The 21229-nt window shown below is 40.9% G+C and overlaps 1 protein-coding gene across 1 annotated transcript in view; it reads left to right on the top strand.

Moving 5' to 3' along the window:
- Nucleotides 1-446: 446 nt before the first annotated feature.
- chrna2.S (cholinergic receptor, nicotinic alpha 2 S homeolog) overlaps nt 447-21229 on the top strand; it is a 49912-nt gene continuing 29129 nt past the window's right edge. The window contains exons 1-2 of the mRNA XM_018266045.2: nt 447-797; nt 5804-6203. Coding sequence (XP_018121534.1) covers nt 6134-6203 — 70 coding nt within the window. The 5' untranslated portion in view covers nt 447-797; nt 5804-6133. The remainder of the gene's footprint in view (nt 798-5803; nt 6204-21229) is intronic.

Here is a 21229-nt window from a genome sequence, read left to right as displayed (position 1 = left end):
AGCCAGAAACCATCAAGCGAAACTCAACTGCTTAGTGTTCCAATGGCGCCCCCTAGTGTCTCTCAGCATCACCTGCTCACATCTGTACAGGAGCCATCGCTGCCTGTACTACAGGATCTGCCTTTCTCTCTCCCTGGCAGAAGAGCTAGCACTTTACATCTGTGGGACTTTCCTGTGTTTGCTTTACAGTCTCGGCTGCCAGGGTACTGAAGCGTTTTTACCAATGAAACGGCGAACAGGGTGGCTCCTATAGAAGATGAGCTCTTATAATTGTAAGTATAATATTTACTGATTATACTAAATCATTATCACATCCATAACTAGAGGGTTTGGTGAAGCCGGGGCTGGGATTGTGCAGATAAATCATATGAATGTACAGTTATGAGCCAGAATTGGTGGGTCTCTTCTTCCTCCCCCACCTTGAGTTGAAGCTGGAGCAGGTTGGACCAGTTTGCTCCTCCTCCTCCTCATTCAATCTATGGACAGAGCATTTCCAAGTCGGAGCCACTTTTATCAAGCTGCTCCCATTCCCTCCTGCTTTTATTCTGGATACAAACCTGCATGGATCGGGAATACCCACAACCAACACAGCCACAAAGTTTGGGCTTAAAATCTCTGGAGCCAAGGAATTGTGCTGGAGCCAACTCTTATGGACCTTGGGTGCTGTATTCTCCTAGGACTTTAATCAGGAGCTCCGTTTATTTGGCACCAACGGGATATAAATGCATTTTTGTCGGACCCCTCGGTCATAGAATGAACACGCACAACTGGAGTCTCTGGATTTACATATGAAACCGGTAAGTGCTTCTAATAAACCTGCATAAAGGGTTGGGAAAGGTAAGTTTGGACAGTTTCAACCTGTCCAGAAATGTAAAATAGGTTCCGGACCTCTGATTCCCATTACTATACTGTGTCCTGTATAAGTGACTATACTGTGACTATAAGTGACTATACTGTGTCCTCTATAAGTGACTATACTGTGACTATAAGTGACTATACTGTGTCCTCTATAAGTGACTATACTGTGACTATAAGTGACTATACTGTGTCCTCTATAATTGACTATACTGTGACTATAAGTGACTATACTGTGACTATAAGTGACTATACTGTGACTATAAGTGACTACTGTGTCCTGTATAAGTGACTATACTGTGACTATAAGTGACTATACTGTGTCCTGTATAAGTGACTATACTGTGACTATAAGTGACTATACTGTGTCCTGTATAAGTGACTATACTGTGACTATAAGTGACTATACTGTGACTATAAGTGACTATACTGTGACTATAAGTGACTATACTGTGACTATAAGTGACTATAAAATGTGGCTTTTAACAGCTGTGTAACTATGAGTGTATTTGGGTTTCTGAAGTCACACACTCTAGCACTGCTGATTATCCTAATTATATTAACTGTTCTAATTATATTAATCCTAATCATGTTAATCCTAATATTAACAGTCCTAATTATATTAATCCTGATTATATTAACAATCCTCCTAATATTAATACTACACACACACATTACAGTAGCAGCAGACACTGTGAATGTTTGATGTGTTTAACCCTTTCAGCCTGCCCTGATAGATACAGTCAGGAACCTTATTAATGAGGTGGATAAGAGAGTTTTATTATTTATCCCACTGCTGGTTCCTGGGACACAATCTTCCTCCTGATTGTGGAAGAAAAACTGACAAATATTAATCACACATTTCATGGAAGGATTTCGTATATTCTCTAGAGTTCGGGGGAACAGCATTTTATCATTGTGTCTGTCACTCCAGGCAAAGAGACAATGTAAATATGGGAATGATAAGGATTTGGCACATGTATTATCACATACCTTAACTTCTACAGGAACCTGTCATCCAGAATGCTTGGAGCTTTCTGGATAATGGATCTTTCCATAATTTGTATCTTCATACCTTAAGTCTACTAGAAAATCATTAAATTAACCCAATAGGCTGGTTTTGCCTCCAATAAGGATTAATTATATCTTAGTTGGGATCAAGTTCAAGCGACTGTTTTATTATTACACAGGAAAAAGAAATCCTTTTTTAAAATTTGGATAAAATGGAGTCTATGGGAGACGGCCTTTCTGTAATTCGGATCTATCTGGATAGCGGATACCATACCTGTATGATAATCATATACTTTTAGAACTTGAACAGATTCATAGGTTAAGTAATGAACAGCTTTAAGTGGAGTTCATTAATGAGGTATAAATAAAGGTTAATTATGGAGAGCGGTGCTGGGATTGAGCCCTGGTGCCACAAAGAGAACTAGTGATTCTCCTATTGAATTCTCCCAGCACTACCTGCCTCCACTCTCAGTATATATCTGTCATTATTCTATCTCTCTCTATGGGGCAAATTCACTGAGATTCGTAGTTGCCCCAGCGTCCGCTTCGCCCGCACTTCGCCAGGCGTATTTTCGCCAGCGCTACGCAAATTCACTACAGTCCAAAGTTGCGCTCAGGGGAAGAGTAAGGTTGCGAAGTTGCACTAGCGTTAATTCGCCAAGCAAAGCGAAGTTACGCTAGCGATGGTTAATTTGCACACGGCGCCAAATTGAAGTTACAATGGAGGAATATGTAGCATCACTACACAAGCCTGGGAAACCTTCAAAACAGCAAATAAAATTATTTTGCCCTACACATGTGCCCACTGTATAGTTAGGTGCCATGAGTTAGGAAATGTAGGGGGGAAGGAGGGGAGCCCCGAAAAAAATGTCGATCTTTTTCAGCCTATCACCCATAAAACAAGAAAAAACGCCAGCGTTTTTTGGGACTTTTTACCTTTTTTTGAAGCAATCCCTATCTACTCTATTGCGCTTCGCCTGGTCTGAGGTGGCGAAAGGAAGTCTGGCGTAAAAGGTAGCGTTCAGAAAAATGCGCGCGTTAGTGAATTTGCGCAGTTACGTTCTTTGCGCAAATTCGCCAGGCATAAGGGTGCGAAGTAACACTAGCGAATTTACGCCAGTGTCCGTTAGTGAATCGACAAACTTACGAAAATGCGCTACACTAGCGAATTAACGTTAGCGTTAGGCACTTCGTCCTTTAGTGAATTTGCCCCTCTATATCTCTCTATCTCTGAGCTATCTTTGTCTATCCATCTAGCTATCCTCTCTCTCTCTAGCATCTATCTCTCTATCATGTTGCTATCATTTCTCTATCATCTCTCTATCATCTATCTCTCTCTCTCTATCATCTCTCTATATATCTCTATCATATATCTTTCATCTGTCTATCCCTCTATATCTATCGCACTCTATCAATCTATCACTATTAATAGAGCCCTAGATTAAATACATTGTCAGTGAGTAACAGAACTCTGGAGCTGCCGGTGCCTCGGGTACAGATGTGACATGTGATTTCTATGGTATAAGTGTCACTGAGGAGCGGAGATGCAGCACAACTAGAAGCTGACACGTTGGATTTGGTTTAGAATTATCTTCTCAGTCATCTCGGGTATCACAGATATTGATGCAGCCGCTGTTGGGTATTAAAAGGTCTACTGAGCCTCATCATTAGTCTTATTACACATATGAATGGGCCCGTGGCTCCAGGGATAACTATGTGGCATAGCATGAGATATCACTTTTGGGTAACTCTGGCTGCTTTTGTTGCTTTAACTGTTTCAGTGCTGAGTGGATGCATTCCTCACCCCATCAGGGAGCTACAACTATCCCAGTAGCAATCTGGGTTTTTTTTTTGAGACATCTCACCCTAATTTCAGCGAGGAAGGCGGGTGAACAAATGGACTTTATTTCTGAGATATTAATAATATAGTTTTGGCTATGATGTGGATGCTATTCACCCCAATTGTTCAGTTAAATGGATGTTTAAAGCTCCAAAGTGCAGTCCCAGGTACCCCCAAAAAGAACGTGGGTTCTCCTGACTCAGCTGATTCTTTAACCCTTTCTGCTGCGCATGGATTCATTGCTCAGGTCAAATAGCAGTTCATAGGTTCCATTCATCAGAGCAGAAAGTGGAATTATGCTGTTGCACCTTTAAGATATCGGTGAACGAGTAAATTAATAGACTTTCTATGAGTTATTTACTTCTCAGAAGGGCCTGTATTGTGCAGCGAGTGATTCAGCAAAGGCGTGATGCTGGGGGGGGGGGGGGTTGCGTTTTGTGAAGATGAAATTACCCGCTCTTTTGATTACCAATCATTCGGTTTTTATGGCATCTCATGTGAGCCGATGATGAAGTTGATTTGAGGCCTGATTATTGTATTCTTTGGCGTTCTGAGAACATAAAAGGTTTTTATTTTTTTGCCATATTTACTGGAGTTTGCTGGTGAATTCGCACACGTTTCACACATTTGTGTTGTGTGAGATCCTGGCTGTGCACCTTGCGCTGTGATTCATATGACACATCAAAGCTTGAAACATGAAGCCTTTAATGTGAAAACAGGTAAAGCTATGGCCTCCACCTCTAGGGTAGGGTTAGTGGGAGTTGTAGTTTGCACCTCTAGAGGTACATAGTCTTCTAATATCCAGGGATGTCCGTTTTTCTAAGCATATTAAACTAAAGTAAGGCAATGAGAGTCTTCAGAGACGTGTTGTTATGGAATTCTCTCCTTGAAATGCTTGTACTGGCTGATACATTAGATAGATTCAAGTAAAGGCTGGATGTCTTCTCAGCAAGAGAGACCATACAAGGTTACTGGTATCTTCATATACCTATTAAAGGAGAATGGAACCCCTCCCCCAATAAGAAAAGCCTAGATATTCCCCCCTCCCTGCTTCCTCCCAGCATAGTACATTATTCCAAAAAGTGTCCCTGCGGAGCCCAACCTTCGTGTTGGAATTTCCTTACAGAAGAATATGCGGAAGATGGAGCATATGTGCTACACTGTGCTACTCTGCATAAAGTGAGCATAATATTCAGGGACACTTTTTAGAATAATGTGGGGAGAAAGCTAGGAGGGGGGACTGTCTACTGTAGTGGATGGGGTTTTTCTTATTGAGGGGTTTAGTTCTCCTTTAAAGGTGTGATTTCTCTATCAGTCAGTTATATGCATGGAGAGTTCTATGCACACCCAGAAGATGCACTGAGCAAGCACTGTTATCCAATCCACCCAATAGAGGGAGCTGAAATGCTTCCAAAAAGATACCAGAATCTTTACAGACCCTTACTGCTAAAGGGCTGTTGTTGCCTTGGGCTGGTACAGAAGCACAAAACATCATGTACAACATTTCTAGCTACTTCTTTAGTTAGGCTTTACTTCCCCTTTAAGGTCACCATTACACAATTGGCGACTGACACCAGATATAAACGGTTGTTGCAAGTTCACGCTCAGCAGCAGCTGCAAATGTAGAGGCACATTTATCAAGGGTCGAATTTCAAATTCATGTTAGTTTTTGTAAACTCCGATAACTTCTAAATGCGACTAGTCGAAATGTATTAATAAAATCGAACGAATTTAAACAATGCGAAAACTCAAAACGAATTTGATTCGAATTATAAAAACTTGATTTGAATTTAAAAAACTCGAATGTCAGGAAGGCTATAATAAACATTACCAAATTGATCCCTGGACCTCTCCCATTGACTTATACAGTAATTTGGCAGGTATTAGGTGTCAAATAGTTGAATTCGAGTATTTAAAGGGCCAGAGTATGATAAAACTCGAATCAAGTTTGGATAATTCACAATCTAATTTGATGGAATAGTGGTAAAGCGTCTCACTGTAGAAACAGAGTCGACTCATTTACAGAAAGGATGACTTGCAAGAGTTAATCTCCGAGGCACCTATTTATATATGAACACTCTTCCTTCTTTCTCGCAGGCATTCTTCCAAGAGAAAACAGGGTATAATAAAAGCAGATATATCCGGGTTCCCTGAGGAGGCTGATTGCACTGAACTCTTCAGCACCACGGACAGACACAATCTCCAGTTGTATCAGCTCCAGCACCACGGAGAGCTCCGCTCATTCAGACTAATGGACAGCAGCTCTCTCAGCACTTAACAAGCCTCCCTGCACCCTTATAAAAAATATAATGCACCCTGCCTGGCTAGTGCAGGCTTCCTCACGCTAGCGACCCCCAAGAGCTTGTTTTGGCCAACACATTTTCAAACAAATTACTTTGGAATAAATGTGCTGCATCTGGACACAGCATGAAGAACTGTGTGGGAGGAACGTTGTCAGTCAGGCACATTCTGTGCTGGATCATCACATGCACAACAGGTAAGTGTCTGCAGATTCCCTATGTGTTCCCTATGGCATTGTGTATTATAGGAATCATGATGCAGATGAGGGACATACAGTAAAGCAGGGGGACCTCATTAAAAGTGGCCGTTATAATCTAAATCAAGGATACCCAACATTTGGCCTTCACGCTGTTCGTTAGAGTTGCAGTTCAGCAAAGGCTAGGTAGCACATTATAAATTTACAGTATATCTCCTATGATATTGCCCACAGTGGGCCCCTCTGATGCTCTGCTAAAATTGTCTCTGCAAGTCTATAATCTCCCAGCGACCAATTGGATGTTTTCAGGCCAACTAATGTTGCCACGGATTGGCTGATATTGGTTACTAGACCTATAGCAAACATTATAGTCTACTATAAGCAGTGACATATCTTGGTAGGGTGGGCCCCCCATGCAAAACAATCTACAGAGAGGGCCCGACGTCAACAGTCCTCCTCCCCTGGCCCCCCTCCTGACCTGTCCTGCACCTCCCGGACCATGACGCTAATTTGAAGGTAAAAAACGGGTCGGGGGTCTATGATACAGCAGACGCCGGGCCCCTGCCCCTGTATAAGTAGTTATGCCAGTCACTATAGGGCTTTATCCAATCACCTCTAGGGTGGGCTTCATGCTAAAAATAACAGTTTGGTTGTAAAATCCGGACAACTAAGTGCAGATGGTGTGGCTGCCCCATGGCTATCGGTGGCCCATAAAGATGCCACAGGACACCTTCAGGCCCAATTAAGGCAAGTTATATGTTAAAAGCAGACCAGATCCCACTAATATCACAACAAACAGCACACAGTGTCCAGGTCTCACTTTCATATTGCCATTGAGTTGCATTCAGAATAGAGTATATTGGCTTCTGATTGGCTACGTCGGTCATAGCTACCAATTGGCTTTCGGGTGCTGCATCTGGAAAGGGAAAGTGAAGCAGAATGTGCGGACGTCAAAGCTTCAAGTAGAGGAAAGAACCTGGTAAATGAAGTGTGTGTCAGACTGAGCTCTCTCTGCATTATAGATGTGACTGTCTCTCCTATTCATTAGCTCCCTGACCTCTAGAGTTAGATGGTGTCTGTATATCTGTCAGGCAGTGACTAGAGATTAGCCCTGCTCACATGCTGTTAAGGGTCAGTCTCTGGGGCTAATTAATTACATTTCTGCTTTTATTGGTCAGTATCAGGCAAATGAACCTGCCTTCCAGATATAACATACTCAATGGCACATGATCTATAGCTTTATATACAATACACTGTATCTACATCCACAATTAACTCCAATATGACTATTAGCAATTCCAGGTTTACTGGCGGGGTACATTGCTGGTAAAACTGTAATCTTGGCCTTTACTGTAGTTTATCATGTATAGGTTAAGTACTATAAATAAATTGGATAGGGAGCACCTTCCACCATAGAGAAACAACAAATGTTGTGCAAGGTCAAATGGATTAATGTAAAGTAGGGTTTAAAGAGAAAAGTTGACTTTAGAAATTGCACCACCCCAATCAGTATTCCATAATAATCCCCTTGAACAGATTAAAGTAAAACATAACTTTTATTGGTATAATATAAGAATACGTCCAGAGTATAGGGAATTTTAAAATTACAAATAGGACTTTGGTTAGTATGGGCAACGTGTTGAAGTTGAACTGAAGGGTTAACCAAAACGGTATTGGCGAAATGCCTGAAACATACCCTCACCGGAATCAACTAAAGGCCTTTCAAAAATTCGGAGCAGTTTGTGCAGACAAACAGGATCAACCACCACCAACCCCAGGGGCTTGCATTCGGCTCGGCTTGATTGATACCCAATAAGGAGAATCGGAAGCGCATCCGCACTAAACCAGTGTGTCTTTAAACTAAGGAGTTCCGAAGTTCCCCACACAATGCCGGTTATGCCGTGCTTGTTACCCCGCGCCAGCCCCCATAAACAGCGAGTTAACCCCGCACAGTGTCAGTTCTGCTGTGCTTCCTAATCTGTAGCAGCCCCCACCATAAGCAAGTTGTCCCCGCATAAATCGGTATGAGCTTTGCATCAAGAAACCCTGCATAATTGATCTAAAAGAAATCGAGCACCTGACCCGCGTTTCGCTCGCTCAACGAATATGTCAAGGGCATGAAGCAGCGCGGTTTGGACTATGTGTATAAATAGGCGCCTCCAGAGCATCATATATCCCTATGAGCCAATGGGGAGAAAGGGAGAGGGTTAGCCACGCCCATTTATTGTTGCTGAGAAGCTACAGTGTTATGTAATCCTTATCATAAGTGAGTATTGTGCAACAATTGTATCAATATATATATATAATTATTCCATGATTTAAACAGACAAGAGTATGTAAATAGAAACTATATGTCCACGGTGAATGCGACATATCAGGTACACAGTTGGTCCCATATATGACCATAAGATATGTGTATAGGACAAATAAATATCTTACATACATTGATGTATGGAATTAGATATTGGCTTCAAATAAAAACATTCATGATGATACTTTCATTTAACTCATTGGGGCTCATGGTATTCATGTTGAAAATCCATTCACTCTCCTTGGCTAAGAGAGTGTTGATTCTAAGTCACCCCCTCTAATTTCTAAGGATATTTTAGATAAACCAGTAGCTTTCAATCCTCTACTGGAATTGTTGTGATGCTCAAAAAAGTGTCAACTAACTGGGGGCAATTTCTTCTTCCATTTGATCCATTCCAACTCATTCTCAATACTGGCTACGTGTTCTAAAATTCTTTTTTTGAGAGCCTGATTGGTCTGGCCAATATAGATCTTGTCACGAGTGCAACTGAGCATATAAATTACACGATCTGTGTTGCAGGTGAAACCATGGGTGATGTTATGGTCTCAGCTCGGCTTCACCAGTAGTGTGACCACAGTTGGGCTTCAGGAGGAGCCCTCGGCTTACTTGGGTGCCACCTGGCTGGCAAAGGGGCACGGCTGTTAGCAAAGTCTTTTGTGCCGTAGGTAACGGTGCAAAAGGATTAGGCTGAAGGATGGTCAGACAGGCTGGGTTGAGGCAGGTGGATATCAGAATCGTCAAGCAGGCAAGGGTCAAACCGGGTTGTCAATCAAGGGGTTATGCTGGAAGAGTTGTAGTAGGCAGGTGAGGGTCAGGATACAGAATGCAGAGTAGTCAGGAACAGGCTGGGTCAAACACGGGTAATCAAACAGACAGAATACAGATCAGATGCACAAGGCTACAGGGAACCACAAGAAACCAAGTTCTATCATGGGCATCTGTCTGCAGTCAGAATGGGCCTTTTATAGGGGAAAGAATTCACGCCAAAAACGTGCACATTCGCGACAAAACGCGCTGGTGCGAACACGCCAGCGTGTTTGCGCCTATAAACAGCGCGCGCCCTAAGGAAGGCAAGATGGCGCAGGAAGAGGACCACACGGCGGGCGTCCCCTCCGCCCCACTAGACCACCAGGGCAGGTAGGTTTTATTACAACTGGTTAGACATATAACTACATTTTCCACAGGGAAAGGTGCCACTCCGTATTGGTCTGACTTTTCACCAAACAATCCCGCAGATTGGGTGCCCTCCGGCAACATGTTTGTGGACAGGGGTCCTAGTGATGCAGCAGAGGTTGGCTCAGTGAGTAATATGTGCCAATGTTTCTGAAGTACTGAGTTAATCATTGGCCATTGTTTACAATAAGTACCAATGAAATATACTGGATGTGCATAAATGTTTTTAATGCCCTTGGGTTTATTGAACAGATTGGCCCCCGGAGTTGCAAGGGCTCTTGAATAGGCCCTACGAACCAGGGTGCGGAAATAACCCTTTGCATTTAGGCGTTCCGTGAGTTCCACAGAGAGTTTTTAAAAGTGGCCAGGTCAGAGCAATTACGTTGAAGTCTTATGAACTCACCCACTGCAATGCCTTTTTTGGTAGATGTTGAGTGATGGCTTTGAAAATGTAAAATAGAGTTAGTGGCCTGGCCTTGCGGAACCGATCTGTTGAGATTGTACCATTCTCATTTATTATGAGGGTAACATCCAAAAAATCAATATGATGATCACTTATACTGTGTGTTAACCTGACATTTAGATCATTGTCATTTAGTGATTTAAGAAATTCTCCAGTCCAGAGAAACACTAGATCATCAATGTAATGAGACCAGCCTGATATGTATTGGGTATAGTGAGACATCAAAAATCCAATAAGCTTCCCACCAACCCATAAAGAGGTTTGCATAAGTGGGTGCAAATGCAGCCCCCATTTCCACACCTCTCGTTTGTAGGTAGTATATTTCATTTAAGACAAAAAGTTATGGTTTAGACAAAAGTCAAGCAAATCCGCCATAAAATCTATAAATTGGCTACCCCAATCACTTTCCATGCAAAATGGATGAGTATAGTGATTCCACATCACAACTCACACTTTAATATGTTGTAGTTTGCATAGTAAATCCCCTGTGTCTCTTATGTATGAGGGAAGGATCAGCACAAATTTCCTTAGTTTCAAATCTATATATTGACTTGCCTTTTCACATAAATGTCCATTGCCTGATAACAATAGGGCGGCCAGGTGGTTTGGAAATATTCTTATGTATCGTAGGCAACATATAGAATGTTGGAGTAGTGGAAAATACATTCAAAGGGGCTTTGTGTTCGGTTTTACTAATAAAGCCAGTTTGATATCCATCAGTAATAAGTGTTGTATAGTGATCGGAAATTGGTTGTTGGGTCATGATGTAATTTTCTGTAACATTAAGGGGCAAATTTACATAGGGTCTAATATCGAGGGTTAATTAAACCTCAATATTCGACTACCGAATGTAAATCCTTTGAATATCGAAGTCGAAGGATTTACCGCAAATAGTTTGATCAAACGATTAAATCCTTTGATCGAACGATTTTTCTTCAACCTAAAAATTGTTACAAAGCCTATGGGGACCTTCCCCATAGGCTAACATGGCACCTCGGTAGGTTTTAAGTTGCGAACTAGGGGGGTCAGTTTTTTTTAAAGAGACAGTACTTCGACTATCGAATAGTCGAACGATTTTTAGTTTGAATCGTTCGATTCGAAGTCATAGTCAAAGGTCGAAGTAGCCAATTCGATGGTCATAGTAGCCAATTTTTTTTTCGAAATTCAAAGTTTTTTTTATTCTATTCCTTCACTCGAGTAAGTAAATGGGCCCCTAAGTGTCATTGAGTTGTTATAAGGCTTCTGTTAGATACATAACCCATGTCCAAATAACCACATTACCTCCCTTGTCTGATGGTTTAATAACTATATTGTCTTATTCTTTTATCTGCTGTACAGCTAATCTTTCTGATTTCCTTAAATTGTTCTGGTTAGACTTAGGTAAGTTCATACAATCTCTCATTACCAATTCTCCAAAGACATTAACCACAGGGCAAATGTTTCTTGTTGGCATAAACCAGCTTTTGGGTTTCATGATAGATATTGTTTCTGATTGTGGAGATAGTAACTCTTCTAGATCAAGAATAGCTGCACGATACTGCTCTTGTTCCGTGCTTTGATCTGAACATAGGGGAGTCACGTCATGTGGATTGGACGGATCAGACATTGAGGATAGGGGATTGACCATTGTCTATTCACTCGGGATATTGCCTGTATGGTATGTTTCTTAAGTAGGAGTTTCTTACAAAAAAGAAACAGCTCCTTATACAAGAAAAACGAGTTGATATCATAGCTGGGGGGAGAAGGATAGACCTAAAATTAGATTTTGGGCTTCCGTAAGGACATGGTCACTTAGATTGATCACATTTAATATCTCTGAGCTCTCCTGCTCTGTCCCCGTTCCCAGTAATTCTGGCGAGGATATGCCCAAACCTCTCGATTCCTTAGCTCTCTTTCCCCCTCTCTTGATCCTTTTCTGTTTCCCAACCCTAAAAAAGGTTCTATTACTGCTCATAGGGGTGGTATACTCCTCACATGATCTCTGAGATGCAGAGAGATCACGGTTAGGTCTGGTATTGGTAGCCTTCCAGCTCCATTTGAAAATTGGATATAAATATATCCCTCATATATTTCTGTTTCTTTTTGTTAATTCTCTCCTGCACCGATCAGTCAATTTCCAAGTTAACCCTGGACTTATGGAATAAAAATTGTTCGTTTTGGGAAAATTCGGAAATTTGTTTCTCTAATTCACCTATTTTACTGGTGAAATCATTCACATTACGATTCTCATATTCGCATGCCAGAGAGAGTAGTTGCAGTGAGCATTTATGTTGGACATACTCCTTTGTGGGAAGAATTTTAATACCCAAACCTCTTGGAACAATGACGTTTTCGATATATTTATAATATGTGTATACAGTCCAGCAAGACTTTGAAAGTTTAATCTGTTGTTGTTGGTAGTTTCTTAATAAGCCTTTCCAATCTCCCTCCTTCCCTGAGTTACTTCTAGTGGTAATGTTGTGGGCTGAAAATACATCAGAAAACTGCAGCACTAGATTGTCTATGGCAGCAAACGTAAGTATCTGTATCAAGGCTGGCACTAGTGGGCATACTGCTCGCTCCACAGGGAAATGGGACCCCCAATTCAGAGCTGAACCAGTTACTATCAGGACACAGTATGAGGATATAGCTTATTGTGTGCCCAGAACATTCCTTCTCTGTATATTTGTATTTATACATATGGGAGGAGGAGGTGCCATATTGATTCCCTTAGACAGTACAGTATGAGGGTATAGCTTATTGTGTGCCCAGAGCATTCCTTCTCTGTATATTTGTATTTATACATATGGGAGGAGGAGGTGCCATATTGATTCCCTTAGGGCTTAGACAGTACAGTATGAGGGTATAGCTTATTGTGTGCCCAGAACATTCCTTCTCTGTATATTTGTATTTATACATATGGGAGGAGGGAGGTGCCATATTGATTCCCTTAGACAGTACAGTATGAGGGTATAGCTTATTGTGTGCCCAGAACATTCCTTCTCTGTATATTTGTATTTATACATATGGGAGGAGGAGGTGCCATATTGATTCCCTTAGACAGTACAGTATGAGGGTATAGCTTATTGTGTGCCCAGAACATTCCTTCTCTGTATATTTGTATTTATACATATGGGAGGAGGAGGTGCCATATTGATTCCCTTAGACAGTACAGTATGAGGGTATAGCTTATTGTGTGCCCAGAACATTCCTTCTCTGTATATTTGTATTTATACATATGGGAGGAGGAGGTGCCATATTGATTCCCTTAGACAGTACAGTATGAGGGTATAGCTTATTGTGTGCCCAGAACATTCCTTCTCTGTATATTTGTATTTATACATATGGGAGGGATTTTATTTAAAATTTCCAATTACATTGTATCACAGAAGTACATTGTTATAATCATATACAAATGATCCATACAATACAATACAATACAATTCATTAAATGTTATCCCACATTTTCTTTAGAGTATTTGAATTATCACATTCTCTGGTCTTTATGAATATAATGTCTCTGTAAATGATCTTAGTTATTGTCTCAGTTGATAAATGAATTTGGCTGTTAGTCATCCTACATCTCATGTGCCATAAATGATACCGTATTATGAACAAAGTCATTTTGTTCTAGTTATTTGCTCTGCGGTTTTCAATGACTCCGTATGAAAATTCCGAAAAGTTGCAACACTTTCTCTTACTGCGCTAGAGACTACGCAATCTATCAGAAAATGCTCTTGTGTTTCTTCAGTATTACATCCCCACGGACATTCTCGGTCTGTTATATTTAGGTATTTTAGATTGCCTCTCACAAATATTTTGCCCTGTAAGGATAGCCATGTGACATCCCAAAAATTTTTTGGCATTCTTCTGTCAATAAGCATCTTTATACTTTCTTCTAACATTGCTTGTGTGCAGTCTTTAACGCATATAGGAAATACAAAATGAGCATCAACAATTTTCCAATACAAGATTTTTCTCTGTAAAACCTTCAGATCTTCAGAATTTATACTCCACTTTTTCAGAATTTTTATTACCTGACGTAGGTAGGTGGGTAAAAGGCCTCCTCTTATCCGAACTTCTTTCACTCTACCTCCAAGTAACCAATCCTTAATAAAAGGCAATGCCCAGTCTCTTATACTGACTTCCCACAGAGATTCTCTCTCCTGCACTACCCCCCCAAAGTTAAACTTCAGAAAGATAGTACAGAAGAAAACCACTGGACACGGCATGTCCAACCCTCCCCTTCTTTTCTGTAGGAATGTAATCCCCCTTTTTACCGGATTGAGCCTGCTCCCCCAAAGCATTTGGAAAAACAAGCTCTGGATTCGGGCATAGAGAGACTCTGGCAACAGAAAGACATATGAGATAAAGAGAAAAACCGGAATCAGAAAAGTCTTAATAATGTCAACCCTTTCCCTATAGGTCAGCTTCCATTGTTTCCATCGCTGAACCTTTGCTTGACCAGCATTCAATTTATCTTCCCAATTTACCTTAGCAAGATCTCCTCTCCCGAATTTGATTCCCAAGATTTTAACTAGGCCTGGGGCTATTGGAAATTTCTTTAGCTTAAAGCTTGGTTCCTCATCTAATGCCCAAAAAGCTTCTGACTTTTCATGGTTGATCTGAGACCCTGAGGCCTCAGAGTAACTTTTGATGCACTCCACAACCTTTTTTTCTTCTTTTGGGTTTGATATTATTAGAGTAACATCATCCGCGTAGGCTATGGACTTAAAGACTTGGCCTGCCGGAAACTGGACCCCCTCAAGTCCACATCTCTGTAATTCCCTTAAGAATGGATCTAACGAAAACACATACAGGAGTGGACTCAAAGGACATCCCTGTCTCACACCAGCCCTCACCTCAAAATCCTTGCCTTTCCAACCATTAATTAGTGGGAAGCTTTTTGCCCCTTCATACAAAGTTTTAATCCACTGTACAAATTCTACCGGAATGCCGTATCTAGTCAAAGTAGCCCATAGGTAATCGTGGTTGACTCTATCAAAGGCTTTAGCTTGATAAAGACAGAAAGTATTTTTCCCATTGCCTAGTTTTACACCTCTCCAGTGCTTCCCTTATTGAAAGAATTGCTCCAAATATGTTTCGTCCTTCTATCGAACAAAACCGAGATGTTGTAAGAAGAGATTCTACCACCTCACCCAACCTCTGTGAGAGTATCCTTGCCAGAATCTTTCTATCACAATTAAGAAGGGCTATTGGCCTCCAATTCTCAATGTGCCTCGAATCCTTCCCCTTTGATATCAGAACCAACGAGGAATAGCGCATGGATGGAGAGAGGTGTTTTTCCATCAAACAGGCGTTAAAAACTATAGCTAACACTGGAGCAAGATCTTCCTTGAAAGTGGTGTAAAATTCCGCAGTGAACCCATCTGGTCCAGGAGCTTCTTTTTCTGCTGTTTATCAATTGCCTGTAGCACCTCTTCCTCTGTTATTTCTGATATCAAAGGCGAACAGTCCAAATCTCTAGTATCCGTGACTGGGATTGCCCTTAGGAAAGCATGGATCTTTTCCCTTTCCAAAACTCTTTCTTTGTATAAATCAGCATATTATGCCTTCACCACTGCCCTCCCTAGAGACTTCTAAATTACCCTGGGAGTCATAAAGGCCCTCAACCAACTTTTTCTTAATGGTCTCCTTACAGTTTCGGCAAGGGTCCGGGGACCGTGAAGTCCCGTAGTCCCTCTCCAAAACCAGGGACCTAAGCCGGTCATACTGATGCTGCCTCAACAAGTACTTGAGTCGGTTCACTTTTTCTCCCCCCTCCCCTTTCGAAATACAGATCTCAAGTTTCTTTCTCAGGGATTGACTCTCTTTTTCTCTAACCCTCCCTTTCTTAATAGAGGCAGAAGCGAAAAAGGTCCGGAAAGAATCCTTAGCCGAATCCCACCAATCAAATAAATCCATCCTCGAGATTTGAAGTTTAAGAAAATTCCTAAACTTGCATTTAATATCTTCATCTTCAAGAACTTCTTTGCCTATTCTCCATAGGCCTTTTCCTGATCTTGCTTTTTCTGAAAAACCATAATGAAAAGAAAGAGCCAAATGATCTGAAAATTCTACTGCCCGCTCTTTAAAGTTTGAGAAAACGTCTCCTTTTTTTGTGAATATAAAATCGATTCTGCTGCTCCTGGGTCCACACCTATATGTATGACAGCTTTCTCTCCCCTTACATGTGGCTAGATCTTCTAGGCCAGTATCCTCAATCAGATGTTTAAAAAAATAGACTTTCATATTTATTTATTTTTCCTGTCCTTTTCTCCTAGAACCTGGTTGAAATCTCCTGCAAAAATGACAAAGTAAACAAATATGGTCTAATGTCATCCAATAATGTTCTCCTGTCAGAGATTGCTTGGGGGCCATATAAATTAATAAGTCTTATCAACTTTCCCTTTACCTCAATATCTAACATCAAACATCTGCCAATCTGAATATCTACTAATTGTTTAACTACAAAAGGTTTATCTCCCTTAAACAGGGTGCCGACTCCACCAGCTGGTTCTGTTGCTATGGACCAGAATGACATGCCCTCCCTCCATTCTCTTTTGGCATAGTTAATCTCGTTTAGGGATGTGAGTCTGGTCTCTTGTAAAAAGACAATATCTGCCGATGTTTCTTTTAAATACTCATAAACAACAAATCTCGTTTTCCCGTTCTTAATGCTGCAAGCATTGATGGTACAAAAGTTAATTGACATTAATTTTTTGTCTTTTTTATTGAGACCTCATTTTCTTCTCCTGATCTTTTAACTTGGACTCTGGGCCCTAATTCTACCTCCATTTCATCAAAAGATTCCCAATCAGGATCTAAGGACACATCTTCTTGTTCTCTTTTACTTTTTTCTACTTGTATCCTGGGATTGATTTTTTGGTTTTTCTCTTTCCTCTTCCTCTTCCATCCTTTCTATTTCTTCTGCCTCTTCTACTCTTTCTCCCCATGATCTCTCGCCTAGTACCTTATACCTGTTTTGGTTTTTGATGACTGGTTTTTCACTTATTTTTTTCCCTTTTTTTGTCTTTCCTTTCTTGTCCTCTCTTCTCACAGTCTCCCATTCTTTCTCTTTTTCTCCTTCGTTCTCTTCCACTCCAAGATTGTCCGCTCCTTTCTCTGTGGTTGAAACAGCCCCTTCTATTTGATTCTCTATCTGTCCCTGTGCCTGGGTATCAGTGGGCATGTCTTCTGTCAATTGTTCTTCTATATTTGGGACCATTTTTTTTTATATTCCTCCACGCTTCTGGGCAATTTCTATAGGCATGGCCAGTTTTTAAACACAAGTTGCATTTAATCTGTTTATCGCAGTCTTTACTTATGTGGCCAATTTCCCCGCAGAAAGCGCATTTCTTTATGTTGCATTTTCCTGCTAAATGTGTCTTAGCCCCACATTTAAAGCCTAGTTTAGGTTGCCCAACATAGTAGCAAACCCCTCTATCTTTTCCGATAAAAAAAGATGTTGGTAGGTGTTTCTGATAGTGACCTTCTGTGTGGAGTTTTACCTGAACTTTGTACCCACCTATCCAGAAATCTTCCTCATCATAAATCTTTGTTAAAGGTGACAGTAGAGTACACTGTCTTTTTAGCCAGAAGTATGTCTTCCGGATGTACTGTCTCATTTTTCATTATGATGGTTATATTTTTTAGTTCTAGTTTAGAGACACTCTGAAATTTTGCCATTCTTTAACTATATTTTCTCCAGAATTCTTCTAAACCATATGCTAATTTAAAGCTTAGGTCATATTCCGTGTCGGATATTCCGATCATGGCATAAACATCTTCTGCCGTAAAGCCTAGAACCTGTTTTACCAAATTCCTAGCTATGAACCTTCTGCCAGGAAATTCCTCTCTTTCGCCTTCCCATTTTATTTTTACCGCGTTTTTCCTTTTCCCGTATTCTTCCTCCTGTTCGTCTGGCTTTGTGCTCCCTATTCCCTCTGTACCTGTAGAAGGACCTTGTGTGTTATTTGTCCTTGTATTCCCTTTAACTGCCTGGCTATAAGAAACCCCTGTACTGGAAGTTCTCATAGGTGTACTACCAGGTTGCTCTGAAGTGTTAATAGTCTGTACAACAGATTGTTTAGAAGGGACAACAGGGTTTTTTACGAATTGTCTAAGAAGAACAACAGGATTTTTAGCAGAAGTATCAGGTTGAATAGAAGGCTCGACAGGTTTAGAAGAGTTTCCATAGTGTTTAGATGAATTAGAAGGGTTACCAGAATTAGAGGAACCACCAAGATTTTTTGTGGGAAAGTCAGACTGAGTAGAAGTATTATCAGATTGCTTAGAGGTGTTTGTATTATCAGGTTTCTTAGAGAGAGAAAGAGAATCACCAGTAAGAGAAGTACCTGATTGTTCAGAACACAGAGAAACCTCTCCCTGTTTAGAAGGATATTTAACCCTTCCATGTCCCATACTGAATCACCCACATTTTTACTAACAGATGCAATGGGAACATTTTCCTGTATAGGCGTAACCTCAGGTAATTCAGCAGAAACATTTTCATTTAACAATTGTGATATCACAGCAAGTCTTTCTGTTGCTATATTCCCACTTTTCATTTCGTCAAATCTTTTTCTGTTATAATACAGTTCTTTCCACGGCTCTATTGTATCAAGAATAGGTTTAATTTGTAGTTCCACATCTTCAAAGTCTTTGTTCAAGTAAGCCAAATTTCTTATGGCTTCAGTCCTTTTATCTCCCTTTAACACTCTCAGTTCTCTTATAAGTAAGTCTATGCCTTTAGTTAAAGGGACACTGTCAGCGGAGATGTTTTTTTCAAAACACATCAGTTAATAGTGCTACTCCAGCAGAATTCTGCACTGAAATCCATTTCTCAAAAGAGCAAACAGATTTTTTTATATTCCATTTTGAAATGGGGCTAGACATTTTGTCAATATCCCAGCTGCCCCTGGTCATGTGACTTGTGCCTGCACTTTAGGAGAGAAATGCTTTCTGGCAGGCTGCTGTTTTTCCTTCTCAATGTAACTGAATGTGTCTCAGTGGGACCAGGGTTTTTCCTATTGAGTGTTGTTCTAGGATTTGCCAGGCAGCTGTTATCTTGTGTTAGGGAGCTGTTATCTGGTTACCTTCCCATTGTTCTTTTGTTTGGCTGCTGGGGGGGAAAGGGAGGGGGTGATATCACTCCAACTTGCAGTACAGCAGTAAAGAGTGATTGAAGTTTATCAGAGCACAAGTCACATGACCAGGGGCAGCTGGGCTATTGACAATATGTCTAGCCCCATGTCAGATTTCAAAACTGAATATAAAAAAATCTGTTTGCTCTTTTGAGAAATGGATTTCAGTGCAGAATTCTGTTTGTTTGATCTTTTTCACACTTCTTGTGCGATCAGCGGTTACTGGGGATTTTTCTTCCATGGCTCTTCTGCTGCTTCCCACGCGGGTTCATCCACCCGTGGGGGCTGTATCTCCCTTCTTCCTCTGCCCCATTTAAGCAAGGGTGAGGAGGGGGGAACTTAGCAAAAAGGAGAAAATAAAGTGTCCTAGGGGGTATAACAAAGGGGGTCACGGAGGGATGAGGGACAGGTACTGGGACTAACTCCCCCAGGACCCACAAGGGCCTGGGAGAACACACGTTCTTGCAGCACACTCCAAACACGTCCTCTCAGTATGAGGGTATAGCTTATTGTGTGCCCAGGTTCCTCTGGGGGGCTAAAACGTTTGGCAGAGCCCCACAAGTGATAAGTCCCATGAACAACATTGGTTAAAAGAGAAGTGGAATCTGATAAAGAATAAGTCTTCAGTGGAGGCTGGATCCTTCCAAGTACCAGGAACCTTCACAATGTGTCTTAATAAACAACTTAGCAGAAACGCTGGGGGTCACAGGGGCGTAGAACGTAATGGGAGGAGCCAATGGTTACCATGGACACTAAACAAATGGAAATATTAATGAAAGCCAATTTTTGAAGGTTGTGACACTTGCGGGTTTTGTTCTACAGCATCTTTATTCATATTGTGTTTGTGTATCATTAAATCAGCAAAGATTCTTCTTATCTCCGAGGGTCGGTATTTGGCCATTGAGAAGCTGAGAATAGTGTTCTATGACTTGATCATTTGTACATTCCTTAAGGTTAAGAGAATCGACCGTAAAATAATGTGTCACGTTCCATAAAGAAAATAAACGAGATGAAGGATGAGCGTAGAAAGTCATTTCAGGCAGTGAGTGTGGGATTTGCTCTTATAGGAGACAATTACATGGTGCTGAGTAGGGTCTGAGGGCAAATAGTAGGTCTCTGCTCATCAGAACATAATGATCCCCTTGAGAGAGAAGCAGAATAGAGGCTGAAGAGCACTTTGGGGTGATTGGACTATTGAGGCTGGAAGGCTGGACAGAGAGCGCTGGAGTGGGGTCTTTAAGTGGCATCTAGAGAATAAGATGCGATTTAAAGTCTCGGCAGAGAATAATATTGACTTTCTGAACCACACCTACCTGAATCATTTTGAAAAATCTTTTTATGTAGTTATATTGTTATATGTTGGGTCCTGGCCGGCCAGGTTTTAAATAGAAATTTTTTTAAAGTAAAATAAAATTTGTATACATGCAGATTTAAGTTGTTTCAGACCAATTAAAGAGATTTTTTTCCTTAATGTCACATTACCATTAATTCTTGACTTTCTGAACCCCCATTAATCAAATCTTTCTCACTTATTATCTGGAACATGAAAATAAAATATTACGGTTTAACAGAAACGCTGCATCAGTTTGCCCCCTTTTTTATTTTTTACCAAAATGTATCGGCTTTTACCAAAATCCTCACTACTTTGCATGCACTGCTAAATGATGAATGATTATTGGCCCAGTTTGAAGTTCAGTTAGGGAAAGAATGAAGGTGTATTTTCTGTTTCTGGAAGGTTCATTATTCTCTATCATTTTCTGTCAAACACAAAGATTCAATAAAAATGGAGCCTATTCAATCTTTCAGCCATTTGTCTAGCCATGTATAAATTACACCACCAAGACCAAAAGTCTTCTGTCTAATACAAAAATAAGCTCTCCTGAGTACCTGTAGGTCTACTGCATCAGGCCCCAGATACTTGTTCTTGTTATCATTGCTCAAACACTACCATATC

The sequence above is a fragment of the Xenopus laevis genome, chromosome 5S (genome assembly GCF_017654675.1).
Source record: "Xenopus laevis strain J_2021 chromosome 5S, Xenopus_laevis_v10.1, whole genome shotgun sequence".
Classification (NCBI taxonomy): domain Eukaryota; kingdom Metazoa; phylum Chordata; class Amphibia; order Anura; family Pipidae; genus Xenopus; species Xenopus laevis.
The sequence above is the reverse complement of the archived record's forward strand: the minus strand, read 5'-3'. Positions and strand labels throughout refer to the sequence as shown.